Source organism: Ochlerotatus camptorhynchus, unplaced genomic scaffold (genome assembly GCF_037179485.1).
Source record: "Ochlerotatus camptorhynchus isolate MF236.1 unplaced genomic scaffold, CSIRO-AGI_Acam_v1.1 ptg000010l, whole genome shotgun sequence".
Lineage (NCBI taxonomy): Eukaryota > Metazoa > Arthropoda > Insecta > Diptera > Culicidae > Ochlerotatus > Ochlerotatus camptorhynchus.
The window spans coordinates 3574947-3602575 of record NW_027040502.1 but is presented as its reverse complement, the minus strand read 5'-3'; the positions used below and the strand labels follow the sequence as shown (position 1 = coordinate 3602575).

The 27629-nt window shown below is 42.6% G+C and overlaps 1 protein-coding gene across 2 annotated transcripts in view; it reads right to left on the bottom strand.

Moving 5' to 3' along the window:
- The window catches only part of LOC135699814 (cadherin-23-like), an 81037-nt gene extending 54098 nt beyond the window's left edge, over positions 1 to 26939 (bottom strand). The window contains exons 1-10 of one of the 2 annotated variants that reach the window (XM_065220161.1): positions 26808 to 26939; positions 26000 to 26270; positions 18327 to 18955; positions 17994 to 18259; positions 17814 to 17920; positions 17572 to 17751; positions 16733 to 17362; positions 16475 to 16671; positions 16064 to 16411; positions 15283 to 16007 (exon numbers count right to left, since the gene is read on the bottom strand). In XM_065220161.1, coding sequence (XP_065076233.1) covers positions 15283 to 16007; positions 16064 to 16411; positions 16475 to 16671; positions 16733 to 17362; positions 17572 to 17751; positions 17814 to 17920; positions 17994 to 18259; positions 18327 to 18955; positions 26000 to 26026 — 3109 coding nt within the window. In that variant the 5' untranslated portion in view covers positions 26027 to 26270; positions 26808 to 26939. The remainder of the gene's footprint in view (positions 1 to 15282; positions 16008 to 16063; positions 16412 to 16474; positions 16672 to 16732; positions 17363 to 17571; positions 17752 to 17813; positions 17921 to 17993; positions 18260 to 18326; positions 18956 to 25999; positions 26271 to 26807) is intronic. The other variant, XM_065220167.1, reaches the window with a different exon arrangement.
- Positions 26940 to 27629: the final 690 nt, after the last annotated feature.

The following is a 27629-nucleotide window of genomic DNA, read 5'->3' as shown; positions in this document are numbered from 1 at the left end:
ACAGGGACTTTTTTTGTTCTAGACCCCTCGATAAGACATTTTGAAATATGAAATGAAAGGGAGACTCTAAACATTAATTTTGTGGAAGTTTCAGCGAGATTGACCTTTTAAGATAATGTTTTTCATCTGAGATACGTGTTACCACTAATTTATCAGAAGTATACAAGTGAAATGACTCACCCCAATTTATGTATCCACAAATCTGCATGAAAATCTTCACCAGTAAAAGAAATCCAGAATATATTTGTCTTATCCCACTTAGGCTGATGTAAATTGTATATTTATTTTATGATATTTGATATGCGAGAATCGCCCGCCAAGTTTTGAGAAATTCCTGAACTACTTTTCATCAGCCAAAAGATCTTTATCTCCTAAGCACCTTTGCCAAAAACAGTAAATTTCTAGCTGTTAAGGATCTCGATATATCTAGATTAACATTTCAAAAGGTCCTATCTGCATTGATTGATTCTCTTCATCGACTTTCTCTTTCGTTAATAACTCAACTTCAACAGCATTCCTTCCTGTGTTTAATGTTCTAAGCACAAAATAGAATTTTCTGCTATCAAACTGTTTGGCAAAAATAGCACGAAATGCATTTGCGTAGGCGTGGTTATCAAAAGAGAAAGTCGATGAAGAGAATCGATCAAAGCAGATAGGACCATTTGAAATGTTCATCGAGATATTATATCAGGCATAACATTTGATAACGGCACAAAAGCATTTGTAAACAAACCTTCTAAGACCCTTTACACGCGAACCAAAGTATGCCCACGCAAACCAACAACATCATCGGATAGGGGCAACTATCACCTTTTCGAAGGTTGTATTGGTTTGCGTGGGCGTACTCTGGTTCACGTGTAAAGGGCCTTAGAAAGCTTGTTTACAAATGCTTTTGTGTCGTTATCAAATGTTATGCCTAATATATGCGAAGATTTCACGTATATCCTAGCGCCGCGTAGTGAGAAAATTCTGTACGGTCGACCAACAAAAAAGTTTTGATCTTCTGAACAACTTTGCCGATGACAGCAGATCTCAAAATGTATCTAATGCGAGAATTGCACGTGTAAACAAGCGCAATGATGTGAAAAAAAATTGAATATCTGTCCACCAGCCAAAAGGCCTTCCCAACAAACAATTTTAGCTGCAGCTTAGCTTATACAGGCAAAAATTAGGCGCATAAGGCAAATTTTGGCTGTATAAGCTAATCTGCAGCTAAAATTGTTTGTTGGGTTGCCCCCCTAAACAACTTTGCCGAGGACAATAACATTCTATTTGGTCAGGATCTCGTGATATTTCATATGTGAAAATTTCACGTGTATACTAGCGCCGCTTAGGAAATTCTCAACTATTGAACACCAAGCAATAGGCTTTGACCTCCTGAACAACATTGTCCAAGACAGTAGCTTTCTATCTGGTCAGGAGCTCGAAACAAGCGCTACATCGTGAGAAAATTTTGAACAACTATTCACTAGCTAAAAAATTATGACCAATTGAACAACTTTGTCGACGACAGTAACTTTCTATCTGATCAGAATCTCGAGATATTTCATATGCGAGAATTTCGCGAGTATACTAATGCCACGTAGTGTGAAAATTCTGAACTATTGTGCACCAAGCAATAGGCATTGACCTCATGAACAAATTTTTCGAAGACAGTAATTTTCTACCTGTTCAGGATCTCGTGCTATGGCATACGCGAGAATTGTTCACGTTTACTAGCGCCACGTGGTGAGAAAATTTTGGGCTACTGTCCATCAGCCAAAATGTCTTGACTCCCTGAACAAGTTTGTCGAAAACAGAAACTTTCTATCTGGTCAGGGTCTCGAGATATTAAATAACAGAATTTCACGTGTGAACTAGCACCGCGTAGTGAGAAAATTCTGAACTAATTTCAACCAGCCAAAAAGTCTTGACCCCCTGAACAAGTTTGCTCAAGACAGTAACTTTCTATCTGGTCAGGATCTCAAGATTTTCCATGTTGATTCCAATTAAGTCGAATCCCACATAGAACGGACACCGTTTACGCGGTTTCCATTCACATTTTCTCTTTTATCCGCATTTTTTGGGGGTTAACTGTGATAAAAGTTTGGCTTTTTTTTTTAAATGCGTTTATTTTTCCAGGCTCATTTGCCGTAGCTTTGCGGAGCCGATATTCATTGTTTGGATGACAAAATTTCTTAAAACTAACGTTAGTAAAGCGGGGGCCGATTACTCGCGGCTATCTCGAGGTTAGGGGTAACAAATTGTAACAAATGGATGGCAGGGTAGGGATTGAGAACACAAGGTTTGGAGAGCAATGTGCTTTTTATCTCGAACTAAGCGACCAACTGACGAAAAAGACAAACATGGGGGTACACCGATGGGTAGCTAACAACTTGGGGGAACGCAAGATGACACTAACTACTAAATCCTCAGATCGATCCGTTTTAAAAACACATAAATTAAATTAAAATATTCGAGATCTCGGCTCGCCAAGATGTCTCTAACGGGCCGCATAGGTTGTTTTCCTCGGGCCCTGAGGGATGCGGATAACTCGGATCTAGCAACACAATGTAGTGTGCATGACCAAAGCACGTGGTCGATATCGTGATAGCCACTACCACAAGCGCACAAATTGCTGCCTGCGAGCCCGATTCGGAAGAAATGCGAGTCTAACGAGTAGTGATTGAACATGAGCCTTGATATGGCACGTATAAAGTCACGGCTCATGTCCAATCCTTTGAACCATGGCTTGTTCGACACCTGTGGGAGAATAGAATGTAACCATCTTCCCAGATCACTTTCATTCCATTTTTGTTGCCAGTTGGTGAGGACGTGCTGACGGGTATTGAAAAAAAATCCGCAAAGGCGATTTGTCGATCAAAAATATCGCCTTCCATAGCGCCCACCTTAGCTAGCGAGTCCGCTTTCTCATTACCCGGAATTGAGCAATGAGATGGGACCCAAGCTAAGGTGATAGTATAGGAGCAGTTAGATAAAGTACTCAATTTTGCTCGGATTTCGGTCAGGAAATACGAGGAGTGCTTCATCGGCCTCATTGATCGAATAGCCTCCAACGAGCTAAGGCTATCAGTAAAAATAAAATAGTGATCAGATGGTAGTGAGGCAATTTGCTCTACTGCGTAGAATATGGCTGCTAGTTCCGCAACGTATACGGAACAGGGTTTTTGCAGTTGATATGAGGCGCTATGAAATTCGTTGAATACTCCAAATCCAGTGGAAGCGTTTATAGTTGACCCATCTGTGAAAAAACTCTTATTGTTACTAACATGGTGGTACTTGTTTGCAAAAATTAAGGGAACAACCATCGACCGATGGTGATCTGTTATTCCACGGATTTCTTGCAACATGGTCAGATCAAAATTTACAGAGGAACTATAAAAGTCTTGGAGGCAAACACGAGAGGAATTGAATGAAGAAGGGCCAATCTCCAGCGTCATGTACTCGTAAAAGAGACTCATGAATCTTGTTTGAGGATTTCTGTCGAGCAGCTTCTCAAAGTTTTCTATTACTAATGGGTTCATTACTTCACAACGGATAAGAAACCGGAAGGACAGTTCCGCGAAACGATCTGTCAGTGGGAGAACACCCGCGAGTACTTCGAGGCTCATCGTATGCGTCGAGTGCATACAGCCAAGCGCGATTCGGAGGCAACGGTATTGAACCCGTTGCAGCTTCAGGATATGTGTTTTCGCCGCGGATTGAAAGCAGAAGCTACCGTACTCTAGAACCGACAAGATGGTTGTTCGGTACAACCTGATCAGATCTTCCGGGTGTGCTCCCCACCAAGTTCCAGTAATTGTACGAAGAAAATTGATTCTTTGTTGGCATTTTTGTTTCACATACGCAATATGTTTTCCCCATGTGCTTTTGGAATCGAACCAGACACCTAAATACTTGAAAGATATACTTTGAGTGATTGTTCTACCCTTTAGTTGAAGCTGTAACTGTGCAGGATGATGCTTCCTAGAAAAAACAACCAACTCAGTTTTCTCCGCAGAGAATTCGATACCCAGCTTCTAGCCCAAGTAGACAAATTGTCTAAGGTATCTTGCAATGGTCCTTGCAGGTCCGGTGCACTTGGCCCTATAACGGATACAACGCCGTCATCTGCAAGCTGCCTTAGCGAGCAATTTTCATCAAGACAACCATCAATGTCTTTTACATAAAAATTATAAAGAAGGGGGCTCAAACATGAACCCTGGAGGAGACCCATGTAACTAATTCGTGAAGTTGTCGAGTTTCCATGAGAAAAGCTCATATATTTCTCAGACAACAAGTTGCTCAAATAGTTGTTCATAATTGGTGAAAGCCCACTATCGTGGAGTTTATCCGAAAGGACATCGATACAAACAGAATCAAAAGCCCCCTTAATGTCCAAGAAAACTGAACCCATTTGCTGTTTTTGCGCATAGGCCAGTTGAATTTCAGTTGAAAGCAACGCAAGACAGTCGCTCGTTCCTTTGCCTCTCCGAAATCCAAATTGCGTATCTGAAAGTAAACCATTCGACTCGACCCATTTGTCATTGTTAGACGAAAAAGAATCATTTTCTCCAACAATTTCCGTATACAGGACAGCATCGCGATGGGACGGTACGAGTTATAATCCGACGCGGGTTTACCAGGTTTTCGAATGGCGATAACTCTCACTTGCCTCCAGTCATCCGGAACAATGTTGTGCTCCAGAAATTGATTGAATAAGTTCAACAAGCGTCTCTTCGCGACGTCTGGGAGATTTTTAAGCAAGTTGAACTTGATTCTATCCATTCCTGGAGCTGAATTGTTACATGAAAGGAGAGAAAGTGAGAATTCCACCATCGAAAACGGGGAATCTATTTCGTTATTACCCGACGGACGATCACGAACGTTGGTTTGAACCGACACCGAATCCGGGCAAACTTTCCGCGCGAAGCTGAATATCCAACTGTCCGAGTACTCCTTGTCTTCGTTAATCGGTGATGACGCGTTTCGCATTCTCCTGCCGACATTCCAGAGTGTTCTCATGGAAGTCTCTCGCGACAAACCATCGACGAACCGACGCCAGTAACCGCGTTTTTTTGCTTTGATTAAGTCCTTAAAAGTTTTCTCGAGGTCGGTGTACCGCTCGAAATCCCCGACCTTGCCGTGTTTGCGGAACCGTTTGAACGCGGCGGACTTCTCGCTGTTCGCGTCGGTGCAATCCTTATCCCACCACGGGGTGGGAGGTCGCTTGCGGACGGAAACACCCGGAACACGTTTCGTCTGTGCTTGCAGCGCAGAATCGATGATAAGACGCGCGAGAAAGGAGTACTCGTCCAGCGGAGGAAGTACGTCAACCGATTGACTGGCATCAAGAACTGCGGTCGCGAATTTTCGCCAGTCAATGTTTTTCGTAAGATCGTACGCGATGTCGACCGAACGTGTAGAAGATGAACCATTGGTAATAGAAATTTTGATTGGCAAATGGTCACTACCGTAGGGATCTTGAATTACTTTCCACGAGCAATCCAACGATAGTGAACTCGAACAAAGTGAGAGGTCTAATCTGCTTATTTTTGCTGGAGGTTTGGCTACTCGTGTTGCTTTCCCGGTGTTCGGAATTGTCATTTTGAAGAAGTCGCACATGTCGTATATCAAGGTTGAGCGGTTGTCGTCGTACAGTTCCCCCCAGCCTGTACCGTGAGAGTTAAAATCTCCCAAGATCAACCGTGGCTCCGGCATAGCCGTGCAGATATCCGAGAAACTTTGACGAGAAATCGCAGTTCGCGGTGGAAGATATACTGAGGCAATACTGAGGCATTTACCTCGAATATTAACCTGACATGCAACAACTTCAATGCCTGTCACCGAAGGCAGATCGATTCTGTAGAAGGAATAGAGCTTGTTGATCCCCAGAAGCACCCCTCCATACGAATCTGCGCGGTCAAGGCGAATAATGTTGAAATCGTGGAAAGCAAGATCGTTGTCTGAAGAGAGCCATGTTTCACAAAGGGCAAATGCATCAGAAAGAGAGTTGTTAACTAAAAATTTATACATCGAAAGATATGATCGATGCAAGGAAGGACCACCTAGAAGCTAGTTGCTTCAAAAGAGTTTTCACCATTGGCAGCACTAAATTAATAATGCTCCTCGTTGAGTCAGAGACATTGAATATACTGAAGAAGCTATCCACAATACCAGAAAACGTGAACATGGGAGCATGTTCTTGCTGATTATTCAGCTGATTTTCTGGCCGAAAAACTGGAACATCTGGGGTTTTAGATGATCCTGGAAGTGACGGAAAGTTCTTGTCATAATTACAAGGTTTATAACCTGGTGGAATGGGTTTCGGTGAATTTCCGTTACTTCTTGATTTTTCCAAGGTGGAAGGGTGGTCCGTACGAGTGGCCTTACGAGGCTTTTCGGTGGTGTGTTTTTTTGCTCGTTTTCTCGTATTGCCTTTAAAGACAAACGGACTATCCTCACCGACCTCTGAGTCAGAGTCTAGATCATCAACTGGCAAAATGGAGAACGTGCTACTGCTTTTTGGTGTGGTCTGAGAAGATGAAGCGGTATTCTTCAAGAGTTCTGCTAGAGTTCTCTTGGAGCGAGCTTGCAAAGACCGCTTAAGTTTTTCTCCCTGCTGTTTATACCTCGGGCAGTCAGTCAGGGTATGTAGGCTTTCCTTGCAGTACACGCATTTTGGAGGAGCACCGCAAGGGCCCTCTTGATGTTGCTCGCCACACTGATCGCAGCGTGGTTTGTTCGAGCAGTAGTCCGATGTATGACCAAGTTGTTTACATTTCGAGCAGTTCATTACCCGAGGTACAAACAGACGTACAGGCAGCCGAACCTTGCCAATAGCGACGTAGTGAGGTAACGCTGAACCCGAAAAGGTCACACGAAACGAGTTTGACAAGGAATACGTTTTTTTGGAGCCTACTACGGATACTGACTGCATTTGAAGGCAGTCCAATATCTTCACCTTCGGCAGGGCACGGTTTTTAAAGATTCCGAAGGAATCGGGACCCAAGAAATCATCACTAGTCAAACTCGCTTCGGTGACCACTCCTTCAATTTCTACCTCACTACTGGGTATGTAGACTCGGTATTCCAATGAAAAAAGCTCGCACGCAACAATTTGGTTAGCCTGCTTCCGGTCATCAACGGTAACGCGCAGTTTTATTGGTGTTACCTTGAAAATATCGGTAACGGCCGAAAAATGTGTTGTTAGATCCTTAGAGATCCTCGGAATGTTGAAAGGTTTTTGTTTGGGCCGAAAAAAAACAACCCATGGGCCTTTCGAGGCTTCTGGGTAAGCCTTTAGGCGGGGGAGCGCAGAGGTTTTTGGGGGCAATGGCGTGGGGGGTGCAGGTGGACGAGGAGGAGATGGTGGGGGAGAGGGTTGTGGACGATACCTTTTCTTGGGATATGCTCCAGTATTTTTGCTGGAGAGCGAGTCAACTGGAACGTCAAGGGTTTCCATTTCCACAACTTCCTCGAGACTTTCGTGTGAGGTGGAATTAAGAGTTTCGTCGTCTGAGATGGAAAGCGACCATCCCCCGCCTTTATCATTTTCATCCATTGCGGTTAAATATCGCCGCAATGGTGTTTTTTGTAAAAAAAAAATTACAAATAATTGCAGTAATTTCAAATAATATCAAAAATAGAAAAAATATATATATATATAAAGTTTCACTCTACTAACGAGTAATACATGCAAAAGAAAAAAAAACAACAAAAAAAAAATAATAAAAAAAATAATGATTATATACTATTTACAGAGTTTTGGATCACCCTAAGTAATACAAAAATAATAATAAAAAAAAAAATCAAGAAAAAAAAATCAAGCGAAAAAAAAAATTTGATTTTTGGATCACCCTAATTAAACACCAATCTAATATTGGACCAGGGAAACAAGGAAGATGCTATACTGGCGAGAACAATACAAACGACACGATTTATACCTAACGCACTGAGGCGGCAGCAGACTGGAGAGATATAATTGTTTGATCCAACTGCTGCAGAGTCAATAACCTCGATGCTGGTGTGCCTCGGTCGACTCGGTAGGCAATATGACGCTCTTTCGTTGTTGCTATCGATGGGGTGATGTTCCAATAGTGGTGATGATTTTGCTGATGATGTTGCGATGATGCTGGGTTAAAGCTGGACCGTAATGAAAGCACTCGGCATATCATTAACGGCATCCTCACTCGCGCACTAGTTGTCTAAACACTATGCCAATTAACTTTGGCGAGAAAAAACCCTCGCGTGGGGAAAAACTCAAAACTCAAATGACAGTGTCGTACAACGAGACCGATACGACTTGACCGGCTCAGTGTGCGAGACGGAATGAAAAGTTTAACTTGTTAAGTTAAAAACAAGTTTTTTAAGAAATCTCGATGAACATTTCAAATGGTCCTATCTGCTTTGATCGATTCTCTTCATCGACTTTCTCTTTTCATAACCACTGCTATGCAAACAGATTTCGCGCTAATTCTACCACATAGTTTGATAAAAGAGGTTCTTATCTAGCGTCCAAAACGTTAAATACAACAGGGAAAGGTTTTGCAGCTGAGTTATTAACGAAAGAGAAAGTCGATGAAGAGAATCGATCAAAGCAGATAGGACCATTTGAAATGTTCATCGAGAAATACCCGTATGTTTCATATCGATTGGTAGCTCGGCTGCAAAATGACAATGAAAAACTCATACTGTTATACAAAGTACAACGCGCGAGTACTCGTGTTACAAAAGTTGGCGCGAGTAACGGAGGGTTAAAATAGATCGGGTTGCTCCTTAATGATTGATCAAAATACGTTAAAAATCTTAATATGCTCAGTAAATATTTAAAGTACGCTCCCTAAAATAGAGAAAACTGTACATTAAGCATTTCAAAATGCTCCTTAGTATGCACCGCTTTGCACCATTTTGAAGTGTAATTGTACCATATATCATCGGAAAAGCTGCTGTAGAAAGGTTAATAAGTACCATGAAATCAGCTGAAATGTTCAGTAAAAATGCACAAATGCACACATTACCAAAAATAAACACCACGTCTACTCGCAATTCAAAGAAAACTCTCCCGTCCAAGCGAGGAAATATTAAATTTAAGGACATTGTGGATAACATTTTGAATGCCCTCGGCTTTCTCGACGAATCGCCACTTCGAGGGCTTATTGACCTGCTTGTTCCTATAGTCGGAAACTACTTCAAGCAATTGACTGCATCATGGCCCTTCATTGGCGAATTCATATCTTTCGATGGATAATTCGTCGAGTGAGGATCAAGATATGATCACTTTATTAAAATGGAACTGTCGTAGTTTAATACCTAAATTAGACTCGTTCAAGTATTTGATTCACAATTCTGATAGTGATATATTTGCACTCTGTGAAACTTGGCTTTCTTCTGAAGATGAACTAAACTTCCACGATTTTAACATTATCCGCCTGGACCGAGATAATTCATATGGTGGCGTACTTTTGGGGATCAAAAAGTGCTACTCCTTCTATAAAATCTCAATCCCAATAATTTCAGGCATTGAAATTGTCGCTTGCCAAATAAATGTGAAGAACAAAGATCTTTGCATAGCTTCTGTATATGTCCCTCCAAAGACTTCCATAAACCGCCGTCAGCTTTGGAGTTCAGTTAATATCCTTCCATCTCCAGTTCTAATACTGGGCGATATCAACTCACACGGTACTGGTTGGGGCGAATCATACGATGACAATAGATATTTTCTATGATTTGTGCGACGATTTCAACTTGACTATCTTGAACACTGGTGAAACAACACGTATAGCAAACCCTCCTGCTCGAGAGAGCCGTCTTGACATTTCTTTGTGCTCTAACGCACTATCATTAGATTGTCTGTGGAAGGTTGTCAATGATCCCCATGGTAGTGATCACTTGCCAATTATTATTTCAATCAAAAGTGGTCGTCTAAAAACAGATCAGTCAATTCAAGTGCCTTTTGACCTCACGAGGAACATTGATTGGCAAAAATTTGTATCGGCGTTAACTCTTGGTATTGATTCTACCGATCCTCTACCACCACTGGAAGAGTATCGTTTCTTTACCGAGCTAATCTACAAAAGCGCATTAGAAGCTCAGAAACGACGTGTTCCATGTGCATCCCTCAAAAGAAGACCCGCCACCCCTGGATGGGATGACGAATGCACAAAGTTGTATCTTGAGAAATCCGATGCCTTTAAAGATTATCGTAGACATGAAAGATCTGAGCTTTTTGAAAAGTATCTAAAGCTTGAAAAAAAGCTTAAAAACTTACTAAAAGCAAAGAAACGAAATTACTGGCGTACTTTTATCGAGGGACTTTCTAGAGAAACCTCGATGACAACGCTTTGGAAAAAGGCTCGCTATATGCAAAACCGCTCATCTTCCAATGAGAGTGAAGAATACTCCTCCCAATGGATATTCGACTTCGCTAAAAAGGTTTGTCCAGATTCTGTTCCAGCACAACCAACTTTACGGGATACAGTCCGAAGTAACGGTTCTCTGGATGAACCATTCACAATACTGGAATTTTCAATGGCACTTCTTTCATCGAATAACTCTGCTCCGGGAAGCGATATGATCAAATTCGACCTTCTAAAAAACCTCCCCGATATCGCTAAAAGACGATTACTTAACCTATATAATTCATTTATGGAATTTAATATAGTTCCACCAGCATGGAGACAGGAGACAGGTTAAAGTAATAGCTATTCAAAAGCCTGGGAAACCAGCGTCTGATCACAATTCTTACCGTCCGATCTCTATGTTATCATGCCTGAGGAAATTATTAGAAAAAATGATCCTATTAAGACTTGACCATTGGGTTGAATCAAACAATCTACTTTCAAATACGCAATTTGGTTTCCAGAAGAGTAAAGGAACAAACGATTGTCTAGCGATGCTTTCATCTGATATTCAACTGGCTTTTGCGCACAAGGAGCAATTGGCTTCAGTCTTTTTGGATATAAAGGGCGCATTTGATTCGGTTTCCATAGACATACTGTCAGACAATTTGCACAGTAGTGGATTACCCGGTATTTTGAATAATTTTTTGTATAATTTGCTGTCAGAAAAACAAATGACCTTCAATCTAGGTCAACTGACAACTTCTAGAATTAGCTACATGGGCTTACCCCAAGGTTCACGTTTAAGTCCCTTACTTTATAATTTCTATGTCAAAGATATTGATAACTGCTTAGATAATCTATGCACGCTTAGACAGCTTGCAGACGATGCCGTGGTTTCCATGAGAGGTCCACGTGCAGAAATCTTGCAAAGACCTTTGCAAAATTCCCTAAATAATCTGTCTCTCTGGGCAAGAAATTTAGGGATCGAGTTTTCACAGCAAAAAAATGAATTGGTAGTGTTTACAAGGAAGCGGTTTCCAGCCCAACTGCGTCTAAATCTTTTGGGCAGCGACATTACCCAATCTTTAACCTTCAAATACCTTGGAGTCTGGTTTGATTCAAAATGCACTTGGGGTACCCATATTACGTATTTGAAACAAAAGTGTCAACAAAGGATCAACTTTCTACGATCAATTTCCGGGACATGGTGGGGTGCTCACCCGGAAGACCTCATTAAACTATATAAAACGACTATTCTTTCAGTTCTTGAGTATGGCTCTTTTTGATTCCACTCGGCAAGAAAAAGCCACCTAATCAAATTGGAACGCATTCAATATCGTTGTTTACGTATTGCCCTTGGCTGTATGCATTCAACACACAATATGAGCCTAGAGGTCCTAGCGGGCGTAAGACCCCTGCAGAACCGTTTCTGGGAGCTCTCATTAAGAATATTGATTAAATGTAGTGTCAGTAACAACCTTGTGATTGAAAACTTCGAAGAAATGCTCGAATTGAGCATCCAGTCTAGATTCGTGCGAATCTATCTTAATTATATGTCATCGGATATTAGCCTTCCTTGCTATAACCCCTCTCGTGTATGCTTTACTAACTACAGTTCCCCCATTGACTATGATCTCTCCATGAAACAGGCTATTCAAGGAGTTCCAGATCAACTTCGACCTATCTCAATTCCCCGCATTTTTGCTGAAAAGTACCAACAAGTCAATTGCAATAGAAGATTTTTCACTGATGGATCACGCATTGATGGATCCACTGGCTTCGGCGTCTTCAATGAATACTCAACCGCCTTTCGGAAACTTCAGGAACCTTGTTCCGTTTATGTTGCTGAGCTAGCAGCAATCAACTTCGCATTGGGGATGATTTCCGATATGCCCATAGACCATTACTTCATCTTCTCGGATAGTCTCAGTTCGATTGAGGCTATTCGGTCGATGAAACAAGGTAGGCACTCATCTTATTTCCTTTCAAAGGTAAGGGAACAGATGAGTTTGCTGGTCGAAAGATCATATATGATTACCTTTGTATGGGTCCCCTCACATTGCTCAATCCCAGGCAATGAGAAGGCAGACTCTCTCGCAAAGGTGGGCGCACAACAAGGCGAGATTTATGATAGAAGAATTTCACATGATGAGTTTTTCCCACTAGTATGTCAGAGTTCTCTTTTAATTACTCCCAAGCCCCATTCAGTTGATTCTTTGTACAATTTCACTGGTTCAGATCAATCACGGAGTGCAACTATCGATACGTGCAGTCAGACTAAGCTAAGCTAAGCTAGTATGTCAGAGTTCTCTTTTAAGTTGGCAAAACGATTGGACAAATAATTCTCTGGGCGGTGGTTACATTCCATTATTCCAAATGTTTCTTCGAGAGCGTGGTTCAAAGGTCTGGATGTAAGTCGGGGATTCATTCGAGTGATGTCAAGACTTATGTCCAACCACTACTCGCTAGACGCACATCTCTATAGAATAAACCTCGTTGACAGCAATATATGTAGGTGCAGAACCGGTTATGATGACATCGATCACGCAGTTTGGTATTGCCCGGGTAATGACGCCTCCAGAGCACAACTATTGGATACCCTAGTGGCCCGAGGTAGACAACCCTTCCGTGAAGTAAGAGATGTATTGGGAACACGTGAACTTCCCTACATGCAAGCGATCTACGAATTCCTTTGTTTGTCTGATGTTAGAGTTTGATGTGACTATCCCCTCCTTTCCAAACAATTTCCCGCCATTGTGTCCCAGTCTTATTATCCTCCTGTTCCTGTGCTACTTGCCCCTGCCCAGCCAGGATTTGGTCAACCGTCCGAGAGTAGTATATGAAGGAGGCTTCAGAAACCAGTTTCCTACCTAGATCCTTCCAATTGAAATTGTTACCTATTAACCTCGAGCCCGCCACGAGTAATTGGTACCCAATACTAACCTAAAAATACTGCTATTTAAAATGTAAATCAAACATTACTGATTTTGGCTCCGCAAAGTGTCACACACGACTGAGCCTAGTAAATAAACGATCTAGTTAAAAAAAAATTGTAGAGGATGCAAAACCAAGTAACTTTGTCGAAGACGTCAAATTTTTATCTCATCATCTACGCAGTCTACGAACTGAAACAACTAGAAGGTTAGGGTGATTCATGAAAAACCCGTTTTTTGACCATAACCTTTTTTGCTTTGTATTTAGAGAAAAAAATGACTATATCTTTTGATTCAGTGGTCCAAACGTCATAATTAGGTGATCAAAATGTGTGTTTTTAAAAAGTTTTAAAAGTGTTCTCAAGACTAGTTTTCTCTAAATACAAAGCAAAAAAGGTTATGGTCCAAAAAACGGTTTTTTCATGAATCACCCTAACCTAGTTGTTTCAGTTCGTAGACTGCGTAGATGATGAGATAAAAATTTGACGTCTTCGACAAAGTTACTTGGTTTTGGGCAACATAAAGAACTTTAAAACAATCTTTATTGATGGTCCAATTTTATTAATCACTGTTAAGTAGTATCATCGTACTTAACAAGCTTGACAAAATGCCGGTGAGTAAAAAAAAATGCAATGGACAGCCCTATGGGGTTGTTCGCTATAGTGACGTAGGACTACGTGGTTTTATACAAACATAGGAGCTTGTGTTTAGTGTAGGAATAGGAATTTGAGCGGGGTTCTCTCTGTTTATACTCTTTAGTATGACGCGCTTGGCATAGATGGCCCACAGCGACTCACGAAGAGCTACTGATTCCGATCAATAGCGGTGTGGCTTCTTCTTCCGTCTATGGATGCTAATGTGGGCTGCAGCTCACTGCTTGCAGGCAGCGTTTTGTTGTGTACTGGGGAACAATGTTCAACGCCACGCGCCGAAAGCACTGTTGCTGCTGATGTCGACAACCGGACACCACCACACACGGTGATTGGAACTGAAGCCGATTAGCGGTTGTGGGCAGCCTTGATAGCTAGTTGCTTGCGGTTATAATTTCGTTGTGTACTCGAGAACACCACCACTCACCACGCGGTGATTGAATAAACAACGTTCGGTGAGACCGGATGGAATTCAACTTTGAAATCTGTGTTAGGGAAATCGCTTTTCGCAGGCAATCGGTGATAATTTTAACTATCAAAGCAACAGTTGCACATTCGTGCAATTTTTAAAAACGATAAAGTCTAACATTTAACAGATGCATTGGAATATTTCTGATCGGTTGGTGTTAAAATTATTGAAATTGGTCCAGGGGTAGCTGAGCTATTAACATTCAAAATCTTTCATAATTTTGTTACATGTTCCATTTTCGGTTTTCATAAAGTGTAGTAAAGTATAGAAATCACAGACGTAGTCTTACGTCAAAACACCAAAAATTCTGGGGGCTTAGATAATTTTGGAGGGGGCTTGGCCCCTCTGGCACCCCCATGAGCTACGCCAATGACAGTAGGCCTGGCCGTTTTGATATATTTTGCGCATTTTTGATGTACAAAATATACCAAATAGACAAGAAAAAGGATGAAGGTGTATCTATCATTTTCCAGGATGCTTTCATGAACTGGCTGTGTGGGTGTTATATTAGATTAGATTAGAAACCTTTCTGAGCCAGACACTGTGGGAAATTGCGGGAAACTCCCGGGTGACGGCAGATAAAGCTTCCGTGGAAAGTTTGAAGAAACCTCCGGAGGAAGTGTGCAGAAAGATTCGAGGGAAATTGAAAAAAAAACTTTGAAGTTACTTCCAGCAAACTTTTAGTGGACGGTGGAAGAATCCTCCGGGTGAAATCAGTAGAAAAAACCAGAGGAAAGTTGGAACAAACCTCCTTGCAACGTTGGAAGTAATTTCCTCTACGAAACTTCGTGCTTAAAGCAAATATACAAGCATCGAGTTAAAGTCCCTGATTTGTACGGCTTCTGGATGGTGAGGTTTTTGCCGCTCAATACGTGAAGTAATGTAGTATAAGTCAAAGATGGACTCACCTGCCTCGATCTTTATAATTCGGTAGTTGATCTGTGCGTTCGGTGTGTTAGGGTCGTCCAAATCTGTTGCTTCGAACCGGTCGACCAGGACCGTTCCCTTTTTGGTGTCCTCGGACAGCTTCAGTTCCGGCAACGCTGGCAGAACCGGTTCATGGTCGTTGATATCCAACAGAATCAACGAGAAGCTTGTTTCGTTCGAATTTCGTCGACCCGTACCACCGTTGTTGTCCTGTACTTTGACGTTGATCGTGAATCGATCCGTACCGGTGTCCCGATCTAGCTGTCGGTTGTTATCTTTGACCAAAACCAGTCCGGATTGATTCAACCGTTCGCCGGAGTCGTCTACCAAACGACTTATTTCGAAGTAGTTTTGCAAATCCGGGAACGTTCGGAAGTCTATTTCAAATCCTACCGTGTCAAACGGTTCGTCTCGATCAAGATCTTCTACGTTAAGCTGAAGGATCTCCGTGCCGGATGGGGATTTTTCGAAAATCAACACTTGCGAAGGGATGCCCGAACTGAAGCTTGGAATTTTGTTGTTGGTGTCGGTAATGAAGATTTCAATGGAACCGTTCGTGACGTAAACTCCGTCAGTCAGGGTAATCAGAAGAGGGATCTTGTAAGTCTTTGGTACGTCACAATCAATGGTGTTTTCCGTTGCGTTTACAGTCAACATTCCGGTGGAACCGATCGCAATGAGTCCTTCTTGATCGGGATTCTCTGCGCTGTATAAATGGCATTAGATTTTAAAGTGCATTCAACAAAACAATCGTCTACATACGTGATCGTATATGTGATTTCGTCTCCATCTCTGTCAATAGCCACGATACTTCCGACGATGGTTCCCGTTTCGGCTTCTTCCATGACAAACCGCTCCACGGCCAACGTATTTCCGACGAATTCCGGTTCATTATCGTTGACGTTATCGATCTGAAGCACTACGATCGCTTCCGTATCGCCTGGTAAAATGACCTGTTTCTCATCGACCAACCGAATAGTGAGGAAAAGCGTCTCGTATGCTTCGTGGTCCAACCGTTGGTTGATGGTTTCCTGATCTAGTTCCGGATTTACCCGAATTTTTCCCGTGACACGATTTCGATTGCTAGAATCGACTTCGATGACCAGACAACTGCAAATGGAGACCAACTTGAAGATAAATGACAAATTGCCTTGGATTTCCAAGAATACATACTCTTTAAAAACTTCCGGGTCGACTGACGTACCCCCTTTGACGGCATAGCTGCTCTGCCAATCGATGCTGAACTTAAGATCTGCATCCGAGTCGGGATCGGTTCCGATCAGAATCGCATCTTCGGCATCTTCGGCATCTCCAATCTTCGCAACCGTATTCGGTTCCGAGTTTTCCTCGATGTGGATCCTTCCTCTAGGCTGAGAATCAAAAACAAATGTAAACAACCATTAACCAACGAAAACCTTTCGCTCTACTTACAACCGCGATCGAGGGTGGTTTGTTATTGATATCCCGCACCGTAATTACAACCTGGGCGAACACTTTGTGCAGCGGATCTCTTTCATCGGTTTGCAGCGTATCCTCTGCCTGTAATTGGACGATGACCTCTTGAGCTACGTCCCAGTCGAAGATGCCCTCCCGTGCAGTGCTGATTCGGAAGCTGAATGTTGGAATTGGGAAATCATGAACGGAATTGTTCACTACCGTAACATTCAGATCATCGCCGATCCGGCTCAAAATCTGTAGCTGGACGCTGTCGTCGATATCCCGATCGGTAACATGTACCGTCAACAGATCGACGTCTTTTCCGATGGTTTCATCGATGGAAACTTCATAGATATCCTTATCGAATGCCGGTACTTCGTCGTTCCAGTTGAGCAGCTCGATGGCCAGGATCTGCTGGTTGGTGTGGGAAGAGTTTGCCGCCTCGGTAGCCGTAACGATCAGATTGAACCGTTGCCGTTCGGGCAGTTCGTAGTCCAGCTGGGAAGCGTTTACGATCGTTAGTGTGAACGAAGCCAGCTGGTAACCACTGCTCGGGATGATGCTGAAGGTTTCCGCTCCGGGGACAATTTCCTGAAGACTAACGTCGTAGGTTGCGTGGTTGCCCTGCGAGTGGGATGGTGAGCGTTATTAAAGCCCCTATTGAATCTCCGTCCGAGATTCTATCGAATCTCCGACCGAGATTCTATCGAATCTCCGACCGAGATTCTATCGAATCTCCGACCGAGATTCTATCGAATCTCCGACCGACAATATGTACGTGATTTACCGCTCTACGATAATCTTTACTTATGAGAATTTTCAATCAGGCTCACCAAATCTACGTCCTCGATGTTGAATCGAACCAGTGGCAGTTCCATTAGGGTGTTTTCCCGGATGATCAACCGGTCTGGTTCGACGTCAAACGTCGGTGCGTGGTCGTTGATGTCGTCGAGAATGATTGCTGCCTCACTGGTGGTGTTGAATAGCCGGTTGTGGCATTTGAAAGCATTAATCTGTGAAGGGACAATATACGATCAATTATTGAATCTTGAACTACTGCATTGGGGATAGTTACCGTAAATTGATAGAATTCGTTCTTTTCCTCATCTCGATCGATGTAGTCCACCAACAGGTTCCCGTTTTTTCCGCTGTCATCTAACTCAATACTGAAGTACTTGGTGTCTAGAGGAAATACAATGCAATAGAGTAACGTTCAGTTGTTGTAGTTACATTGAGACCCTTGCAGGATACTCACGAGCTTCATTTTCGGTTACCAGTTCATAGCAAATTGGAGAGTTCAACCCCGTGTCACCGTCGATGGCAGTGATCACCGTGCTGAATGGAGCCTTCTCCGGGATGCGACGCGTTGTGAACGGGCGGGTGAAGATCGGTGGTCGACTTTCGACGTTCTGGACCGGCACGACAATGTTCAATGTGAAATTGTTGGTTCGATTGAAGTCGAACACCGTTGCTGGGAAATTGAACATTGCTTGCTGGGTGTAGTCTAGCTCTTTTAGTACCCTGTGGAAGAAATTATTCGTCATATTTGAACCAACGGCCAAAGTTGCAATTAACGCGCTGAACTCACCACAACTGGAACCGTTTATTGTAATCATCGATTAGCATTACTTCTTTCATTTCGAAAAACTCAGCTTCCTCATCTGGCAGCTCAAAATCCAAACGATTCGTGTATTTCCCTTCGATTTCGTTTGTAACGAAACCGTCCCCATGATAAACCTTATAGCTGCAATCTGATAGGAAGCTTTCCTTATGTTCTGGTACCTTGCAGGGTCCCTCACTGGTCATGGACGGAGCGTTGTCTAGGATGTTGATTAACCTAATCGCCACTGTAACTGTGTTTTTCACGTCATTTTCCACCAGCAAGGTTAGCAGTGACAACCGATGGCTGTATTGTTCAAAATCCATTCGATTGTTGACGTCAATGTACCACTTGCCGTTCTCGTGGATCAACTTAGCCCCGAGATGGGATGGCATAGTCTGGATTTTGATATTCGAACCTTTGTAGTTGACCTGGAGGATTCGAATCGGAGGCAGCATTTCCTCCCACATCGAGATGCTTTGCTCTCTTAGGATCTGATCGTAAGGGCCAATGATGACCTTGTCCGGTACGAGAGACGTGAAGTATGGTTCGTCCCATTCTCCAGGTAGTACAAAGGCGAAGTTTGGAGAGAAGAGGGTCGTTAGTAGAAGCAGCCACTGGAATAAGATAGAAAAATTGGCTTTAGAAGATGTTGAGTTCAACACTATTGATCAAAATGATATAATAAATGTGGATTTCCACAACATGAGCAGCTCTTATTATGAGAAAAATTAATATGCATAAATACGTGACGCTTTTCGGCGGAAAGAGACATATTTCATCATTTTTTATTTTATGTTGGTACTGTACTTTGATAGCTTGTTTTGCAAGTGGCGGAAGCAATGGCAGCCGATTAACATAAGAAAATGCGTCGACTACGGTAACCGCTTACAACACTGCTTCTAATCCAAATTTTCTGCGTAGAATCAGGACCGATGGGACCGCCAAAGATTTTGTCAGCATGTCCGCTTCTTGTTGTTTCGTCGGAATGTAACTAGACCAACTGGATTCATCTCGCACTTATTGCATCATTGGCGTAGTCGGCATCTCCGAATGTCTATTACCCTGAACGTACCTTAAGACTCGCCTTGCGTATTGCCAGTGTTCTAGACTTGCTGTGTCTTGTAACCGTTCTGTTACAAAGGTCCAATACAATATTTTAAATATGCACCATGTGATCGAGCACCCACTGGGCAGACGATACGGCCATGCTTAACGGCCGGCTGCTGAATAAGGCGCGCATGGCCGCGGCAAAATAGTGACACGGAGTCACGGGTGATGAGCTGAAGGGTTCTGCGATGCTTATAGAATGGCCATCGTTGACTTTATCTCAGGCGAGCGTGTAGACCAGAAGTGTCTGTGGAATTCACTTTAACAGAATACAGTGCGAGTAGTGAATCAAGCTGAAGTGTAAATCGCCAATTCAGCTGATTCAGGACTTTTCTTTTTCAACCAATCAAATGGTTTTCTGGTTCCGAGTCAAGGACCGCCATTGCACTCTGTGGTCTAGGTGACATTGAGTTACCTTGACCTAAACGTAAAGGACATCGTTCTTGAGCTGAAGGTCCTAAACGCCAAGGAGAATTTCCCTTCCCGGTTCGACAGAGGGTGGCCTTGCCGTCGTCGACCGGCTTCGTCAGAAGGAAGCGCCTGTGCATCGGAATCATCTCCACAAACCGCTATACCAGCCCCGGTAAAACGAACCCGCCATCGCACTACAGCCGACGTTCGGTCAGCCTCGCTTCGTCCGCCATTGTCGGAATTTTACCGGAATTTCATCGAGCGGTGGTACCACCATCTTGCCGACAAGATCGGCCTTTAATCATCCGCCATCGACAGGATCATTCCGGAACCACAGCGAGCGTTCGCTGATCTGCAGTCGTCATAGTCGCCATCGTCAACAAGGGTATGTGCCAGGGAAATCGGTCACAACACCACACAATCCACACTATTGTTAAATGGAGAAAATACAGTGTTAAAGTAGATCCGCGCTGTGTTTCGGTTTAATTGAAAGCTTGAGTGCCTTTTCGTCCGCGTAGCCACTCCAGTTTGCCCAGTAGTGCGCTGACTCTGAGACACAGTTCAAGAAGTATCGTGCTGCTGAGTTGTTGTCGGGCAAAACATTAGTTTCAGCCTTGAAACCTCGATAGATACCCAATAGACTGATGCAAAATTTGAAATTTTCACTCCACAGTGCTCAAACGGTTCCAAATTGGGCCCTGATTAGCCTCATAAAATTTGAACTCATATAGTGAGAAACTATTTGAAATTTATATGAGAATTACTATGAAGAAACCATAATTTCTATTCATATCTATCTCAAAATTCACCAGTTCACTCTACTTTAGCTGAGTTGTTGAAAATTTTCTCAGCTTCAACTTTGTTGAAGACCACTTTTCGATCAAATGTAAGGAACAAAAGTCATTAATGATTCAAGTCACTGATGTCTTATGATTATGCTCATTCAACTGTTCAGCAGGCAACATTGGTGTTTCTGGTGCGAAGAATAGAGGACAAAAATCATGGCTACTATGTCACATTGCAGAATAAAGTGTTGCCCACAATACAGTTGCTTAATCTTGCGATAAGATTATCAATCTCTTAAACAATTAATAACTATTAAATTTGACGTTTGGCTGAAAAACGATTTTGTGCAAAGTTGTAGCTGATTAAAATTCCTATAAGAATAGCAATAGAATTTGTTAACAGTACAATATGTAAAAAGGCTGATTCAAAAACCGATTACATCTTGGTGCGTACCTAAGCATTACAGAACGTTGACAAGTAGGATATAACTTGCTTCGTTTCTGCTTCGTAATCCACGAATGTGTTATACATCCAAAGAAACGCAAGTTCTCGATCTTTGTGTTATTATTTTTCATGAGTGAGCTTTTATTTGCGAGAAATCTATGGCTAAAGCCATTGTTTACAAATGCAATTACGCCACTTTGAAATGTTGGCACTGAATTGATGAATCTACGCGAAACGACACCTAGGTTTGAAATCCAAAACCACAAAAGTGATGATGTACTAAAAAATATTCCATACGATTTGACAGGTAGCAAAACGTCATTATCATTTTCTCATCATTTCCATCTGCTGGTCGACCGTAACGTAAATTCATCAATAACGGTGTGAGTTGCGATCAGCTGACTTTTTTGATTATCAAGAGCTTTTGACGCATCACAGTAGAACTGGCAGTTTATTCTCATATGAATTTTTGCTTTGTTTATGTTTACATTAAGCACCATTAACACCAGATCACTTACACACTCTAGATTTCCAGCTGTCAGTTACACTGAGAAACGTCTCTTGGATCACCTTATGCCACATTTCCGCTGGGGTTTTACCATAGTGGTAACTCTAATACCAGAAGGTCCCGAAGAAACGTGCTCAACTTTTTGGCTCAGCTCTGGTACTCTCTTCGGTCCCAGCCGAGGTCCCAGGCTAATCGATGCACCCCTCGAAACATAGGAAAATCCACGAGCCCCTCATTTTATCTGTCAAAATTTCATACGGATTCAAAACAAACATAGTGTAGTACTAGAAGTTCGACTAGAATGGGATACGTTAATCGATTTGCTTGGGACCAATAGCCCAACAAACAATTTTAGCTGCAGACTAGCTTATACAGGCAAAAATTAGCTGTATAAGCCAATTTTTGGCTGTATAAGCTAAGCTGCAGCTAAAATTGTTAGTTGGGAGGCTAGTCAAGTAGTGAGGACTTTTTCTTATTCTCTCACTCCACTTATAGAGAACTGTCAAACATGTTGTGAAGAAACGTAACTTTGGCACTGTTGTTAAGGCTAATTCATCACTGCTTCACCTCACAATGACTTCGGTTCTCCAGGTTGGATCAATTAGGTTTTGCACCGCCGGGGTTGACCTCAATCGGATGACAGTTCAGTGGTACTGTTTACGCTAGAGGCACGCAATAGCCTTTAAATTCAACGCAGGTAACGGCTGTAATTAAATTAATTCCATTAACTACTGCTTGAATTACATTGATTACACAATGTAGAACATTACCTACTTTTTAACTCCATTAATTACAGTCAAAATTTCGTAATTAAAGTACATTAATTACGTTTTCAATACTATTAATTACATTAATTACGGATCGATAATTTTAATTACCGTCAGTACTACTTCAAAACGCATTAATTACTTTAAGTACTTTTGATTGCATTTTAACTTCAACGCACCGGTTCTTTGCAACCTACCTTCAAAATAGGCTTCCCTCCAGATCCATCCGGAAGACTCCCTATGAGCTTTGGTGGGGAAGAAAACCTGATCTCAGCCATCTCCGGGTGTTTGGAAGTGAAGCGTTTGTACACGTGCCGGATACCAAACGAAAGAAAATGGACAGCAAGGCAAGAAAGCTTACGTTCATCGGCTACGCGATTGACCAAAAAGGGTGTTGTAACCAGAAAAACTCGATAAGAATTTAATTATTTTCCCAAGAAATAGAACACTCAACCATTTGGTTTAACTTCGTTTAGTTTTCTTCCTCTTTCTCCCCGCCCTATTTCCCGATGTCAGATTCCGTGTTGCCAGTTTAATTTCAATACAATATAACACACTCCTCTTTCTGCGATGTAATTGCTCACTGTACTATTTCACCCATCCAATTCTTCGTAATCCTCGAAACGCAGAGGACGCTTGATATCTCGCTTTGGACGACCAACCACCTCATCACGAACTCCCTTGTAGCTTCCGGTAACTGGCGTGCTAGAATAAGCTTGCGAATAGGAAAAGGGTGTAGCCCAATCACTAGAAGTTGGTTCATCCGATGTATCCTATCGAACGGTTTCATCTTGCCGACTGTCAACGAACTTCTTCAGATGCGCAGAATTTCTTCGGTATCGCCGACCGTCATCCGTTTGAACTGTCACACTATTCCCTTGCCTATCCACAACTACTGCTGGCTCCGGAAGATACATCGACGACAACTTGTTCTGCGGCAACAAGTTCCGCATCAAGACTCGATCCTGAACCTGAAGATCCGACTCCTGGGCATTGTGTTTATTATCAAACCAAGTTTTTGCTGACTGTTTATAAATCCTGTCATAGTCTCTGCTGTCACTGCCCTCATTTGTGTTCACTGCCAGCTGGGGAATCAAATCTCGCAACTTTCTCCCGAAGACCAACTCTGCCGGTGAACGAGCGGTTGCTGGATGGCGCAAAAGAGAGTACACGTAGTTAGCTTCTTGCAAGTTCTTCTTCCAGTCAGTGCCATTCAGTTCCGCAATTCTCAGTGTTTTCAAAATGAATCGGTTTTGGTGCTCAACCTCTCCGTTACTTTGAGGCCAATACGGAGTAGTGTGCCTCAGTTCGATCCCAAACCTAGCACAGAATTCTTCCATTTTTCGCCTTGAGAAGTTCTGTGCGTTATCGGCTAATAATACTGCAGGCAAACCCATTCGCATAAAAACTTTATCCAGTCTCTCAATGATGTCATCGGTTGTTGTTGTTCGAAGAATCTCGGTTATACGATAACGGCTATACAGGTCGATCACAACTAAGACTGAGTTGCCCGAAGGAAGCGGTCCCAACATGTCCATTGCAAGCACCTGCCACGGCTGTTGTGGAAGTTCCCTCACAGACATAGGTTCTGGAGGTGCCGAAGTACTGACTAACTGACATTCCAGACACGCTTTTACTGCCTTTTCAACCTCCTTATCAACGTCCGGCCACCAAACTTGTCCCCGGATCCGCTGCTTCGTTCTCTCAATCCCAGGGTGACCAATGTGATCCAGCTTCAGTATACGTTTACAAAGACTCTCCGGTACTACGATTCGGTCAGTCCTCATTAAAATCTCGTTCACAACGCTTAGTTCTTCACGACACGCAAAATACTGCTTCAGCTTGTCCAACCATCGGCCAGTGTTCAACGCCTCCTTGACTACAGTAAGCTCACTGTCCTTAACTGTTGCTTCAACCAGTTCCTTTGTTGTCAGAGCAGTTGGTGTAGCTGACTCCAAAACGGCACGAAGCATCGATTCTCCATTTTGATCGTACGTGGAACATTCTTCAAATCTCGGCAGCCTTGACAAAGGATCAGCGATATTAGCTTTTCCAGATATATGCCCATGCAGCAGTTGTGGTTACTTGTATGCCACTTATTTCAGTCACAATCAAGTTGCAGCAACTTATTATGATGGTCGTCGATGCGACACCGGTGTAGTCCATTTCATAGTGTCTATGTCAAGGCGGTGTATTTCGGTCCGGGCTGGTCGCCCACTCTATTCACTTTCAACTTCATCATCCATATAATTGTCTTGATACAAGCAGCTCATGAACTGTTCATCTGCTTCTTCTTCATAGTCAGATTCACTCGAGCGCTCACCTTCAACCCATCGTCACCGCTATCAATTTAAAGTCCACTGACAGTAATCACTGACACATTCGTCGCATTCACTTCACCGAATGCCTGCTGCTCCAGAAAACCCACATCGCGGCAACCACGATTGATTCTACCTTGAGATTATATAGCAAACGAAAAGGCCCTTCCATGCCTTCGCGTCTAGCTTCTTACGGCGCTCGTGCGGGACGTGCACGTAGAAAGCACATTTCCAAAGATTGGATACATCCGGTCGGCTACCTTCCCAAAGCTAGCCGAGTCAATCGAACTTGTTGGTGATCTATTTACACGGTACGCAGCGGTTTGAACAGTCTGAACCCAGAACGACTTGCTCTCTCGATTACGGTACGGTTTACAATTCCAGCAAAACGCGCATTCGGAACTTCCAAGCGGTAAAGTTTGTTCAGTCGAAAAGTAGGAGTAGGAACCGGTTCAGCCATAATTTCACTAAACAACTTTACTGGGCACCGTAAACTGAAATTATCCGGCGGAAGGATTTACGGATCATAGAGATTTTCACGTCCGGTTGTATTGGTGCTATTTGTGAGAGCGTGTTAGTGACAATCCAAAGAAAATACATAACAAATCACTATCAAACTCATTTTGACAGATCTAATTTCATTACATTTTAATTGGGTTAATCAGAGGAAAACAATAAACAACTTTACACGGCGATACACCCGCTGGGTGTGCGTGCGTTAAACGTCACTAATCTCTATAAAAGAACAAATAAACTACCCTAATACAAATAACCATAAGAAAGAGCTTGAAGAAGTGTTTGGAGTATTATCCAAGTTATTTGTAGGATAGTTCTACCATTCGGGTACCGTTCGTTTATGGAATTTGTTTATTAGGGTATTTACAAGGGGAAAAGTAAATCACGTGTTTATCGTTAGGTTACAAACTCATAAATCAGGCAAATGAACTAATGAACTGAGTTCCTGCACTTTTTGCGATTATGACTGAACTAAACTCAAATTTGGGTCGTTCTCATTCGCTGTGCAGACAGTCAAACTTGCCAGGCAAAAGATTTTCTATAACCGAAGACATCATATCAAGAAGACTGGCAACTTTGCCAGAATCCAAGCGACAGATACAGTAGCGCTGCGCTTGAGTGAAGGTGGAAGCAACGCATAGAAAAATGAGCAAATACGCAAACCTTTGTTTGCTATTAAACTCAATCGAAGCATTTACCTTTAAGCCGCAGATGACGCGATTGTACCTGTATCATAGCATTCATATGAGAAAATGGAAGAGTTTCCAGTCTTCTTGATTTGTTGTCTTCGCTATAACTTACCGTCGTTTTGCACTTCTTCCAGGTCATGATGATGTCAGCATTAACAGCATGTATCGTGGATTGTAGTTGATTTCTCTCAGCTGAAATGTTTCCTCAATTGCACCGAATTAATCTTTAAATGTAATAATATTTCACTCTGCACTTAGCACACGAAGATACTCGTTTCGTTTTCAGCATTCACTTTGTAAACTCGACTTTCGACTTTCCCAACTTAATTCCTCTGTATTGTAATCAGCCTGCAGTTCACCTCGTAGATTTGACAGATCTTCAACTAAAATAAACTTTCTCATTAGCTTCACTTCACAAAAATTTTCTATAAAACTGAAGCCGATCAATGAATCACTGTTATCATCGTTCCGATGATATCAACGCACTTGTTAATTTGACAAACAAGCTCAATCACTTGTCAAGCTGGTCACTAGTGCAAGCGCCACCTCTTGGTGGCCGCTGGTCACAACTGATCGCATGCTGTTTACAGTGCACCTAGCACCTTTTTTTAATGAAACATCCGTATTTTGACGCACCGCTTTTGGACGATTCGACGGTCTTCTTCCATAAAAGATTCATAAATTATTCGAAAATTGAAAACATGCCCGAGAAAACCACCAACGTCATCGTGTTGGGGCAAAAGTCCCTCAATCCGATGAAATTGGTGGCTTTCGGGGATAAATTTTGATCCGGGACACAAGCCATTGTTCGCTTTAGCTTTACTTATGAATGATTGAATTGCGATTAGGCTGCGAAATGTTTCTTCCATCTCACATCAATCAAAATCATCTATTTCTCGGCTTTGACAACTACCGCGTACCGTTTGTTCTACATGACGGGATACTGACTGGAGCAGAAGTTCTAGTTTTTCACACCGCGCGCTTTGGAACCGCAGTACGGCCACGATTGATTGGAAATGATACCGGATCGGCTGTCGCCTGTCGACTAAAGAGCCATTTGATTGGGGAAATGGTTACCGATGGAGTGTAATCACCAATCAGTAGGTATGTGCTATGTCTACTGCTCGTATCAGTTGGCTGCGGGTTGATAAAATTCCGGCTTGATTGCCTGTACCAATGGTCCGGGTTGTTGTAGCTGTTTGTTTTTCAGTGAACAGGTGCAAACATCGGGTTGAATTGCGTCGAACATGTTGGCAGCGGTATAGAAGCTGACAGTTGACCAAGTTCTAACTGGAAGCGGTAACTACCACACTCGATATTAGGGCTCTTCAAGGGTGGTTCTAGGGATGGTCCGATATCGATTGCACCTGATCGAAAACCTGAGTGGTTCGACGACGAGTATAGGCAATTAATTGTTGATTGAGCGGGAAGTGAGTCATTATTGATTGCAGGTCGATCGATAAGATAACCGTGAAACGAGTGGGTTCTCGTATTAGATAGTGCTGCTGGAGTGGAGGGAATGTGACCATTTTTTTGACGTTGTTTCAGATGCGCTGTCATCTTTCGGGTTTCGATTGGTATACGTACACTGTTTCGGTGGCAGGGAATCATGTTAATGAATAAAATAGGCGATAAGAAGCTTGGGGTTTTACCCTAATCTGCAGCTAGCTGTCAGGTTGAACAACGGTGATTAAATGCTTGGATTGTTACATCCGGAATTGATGGAACTGGGAGACAGGCAA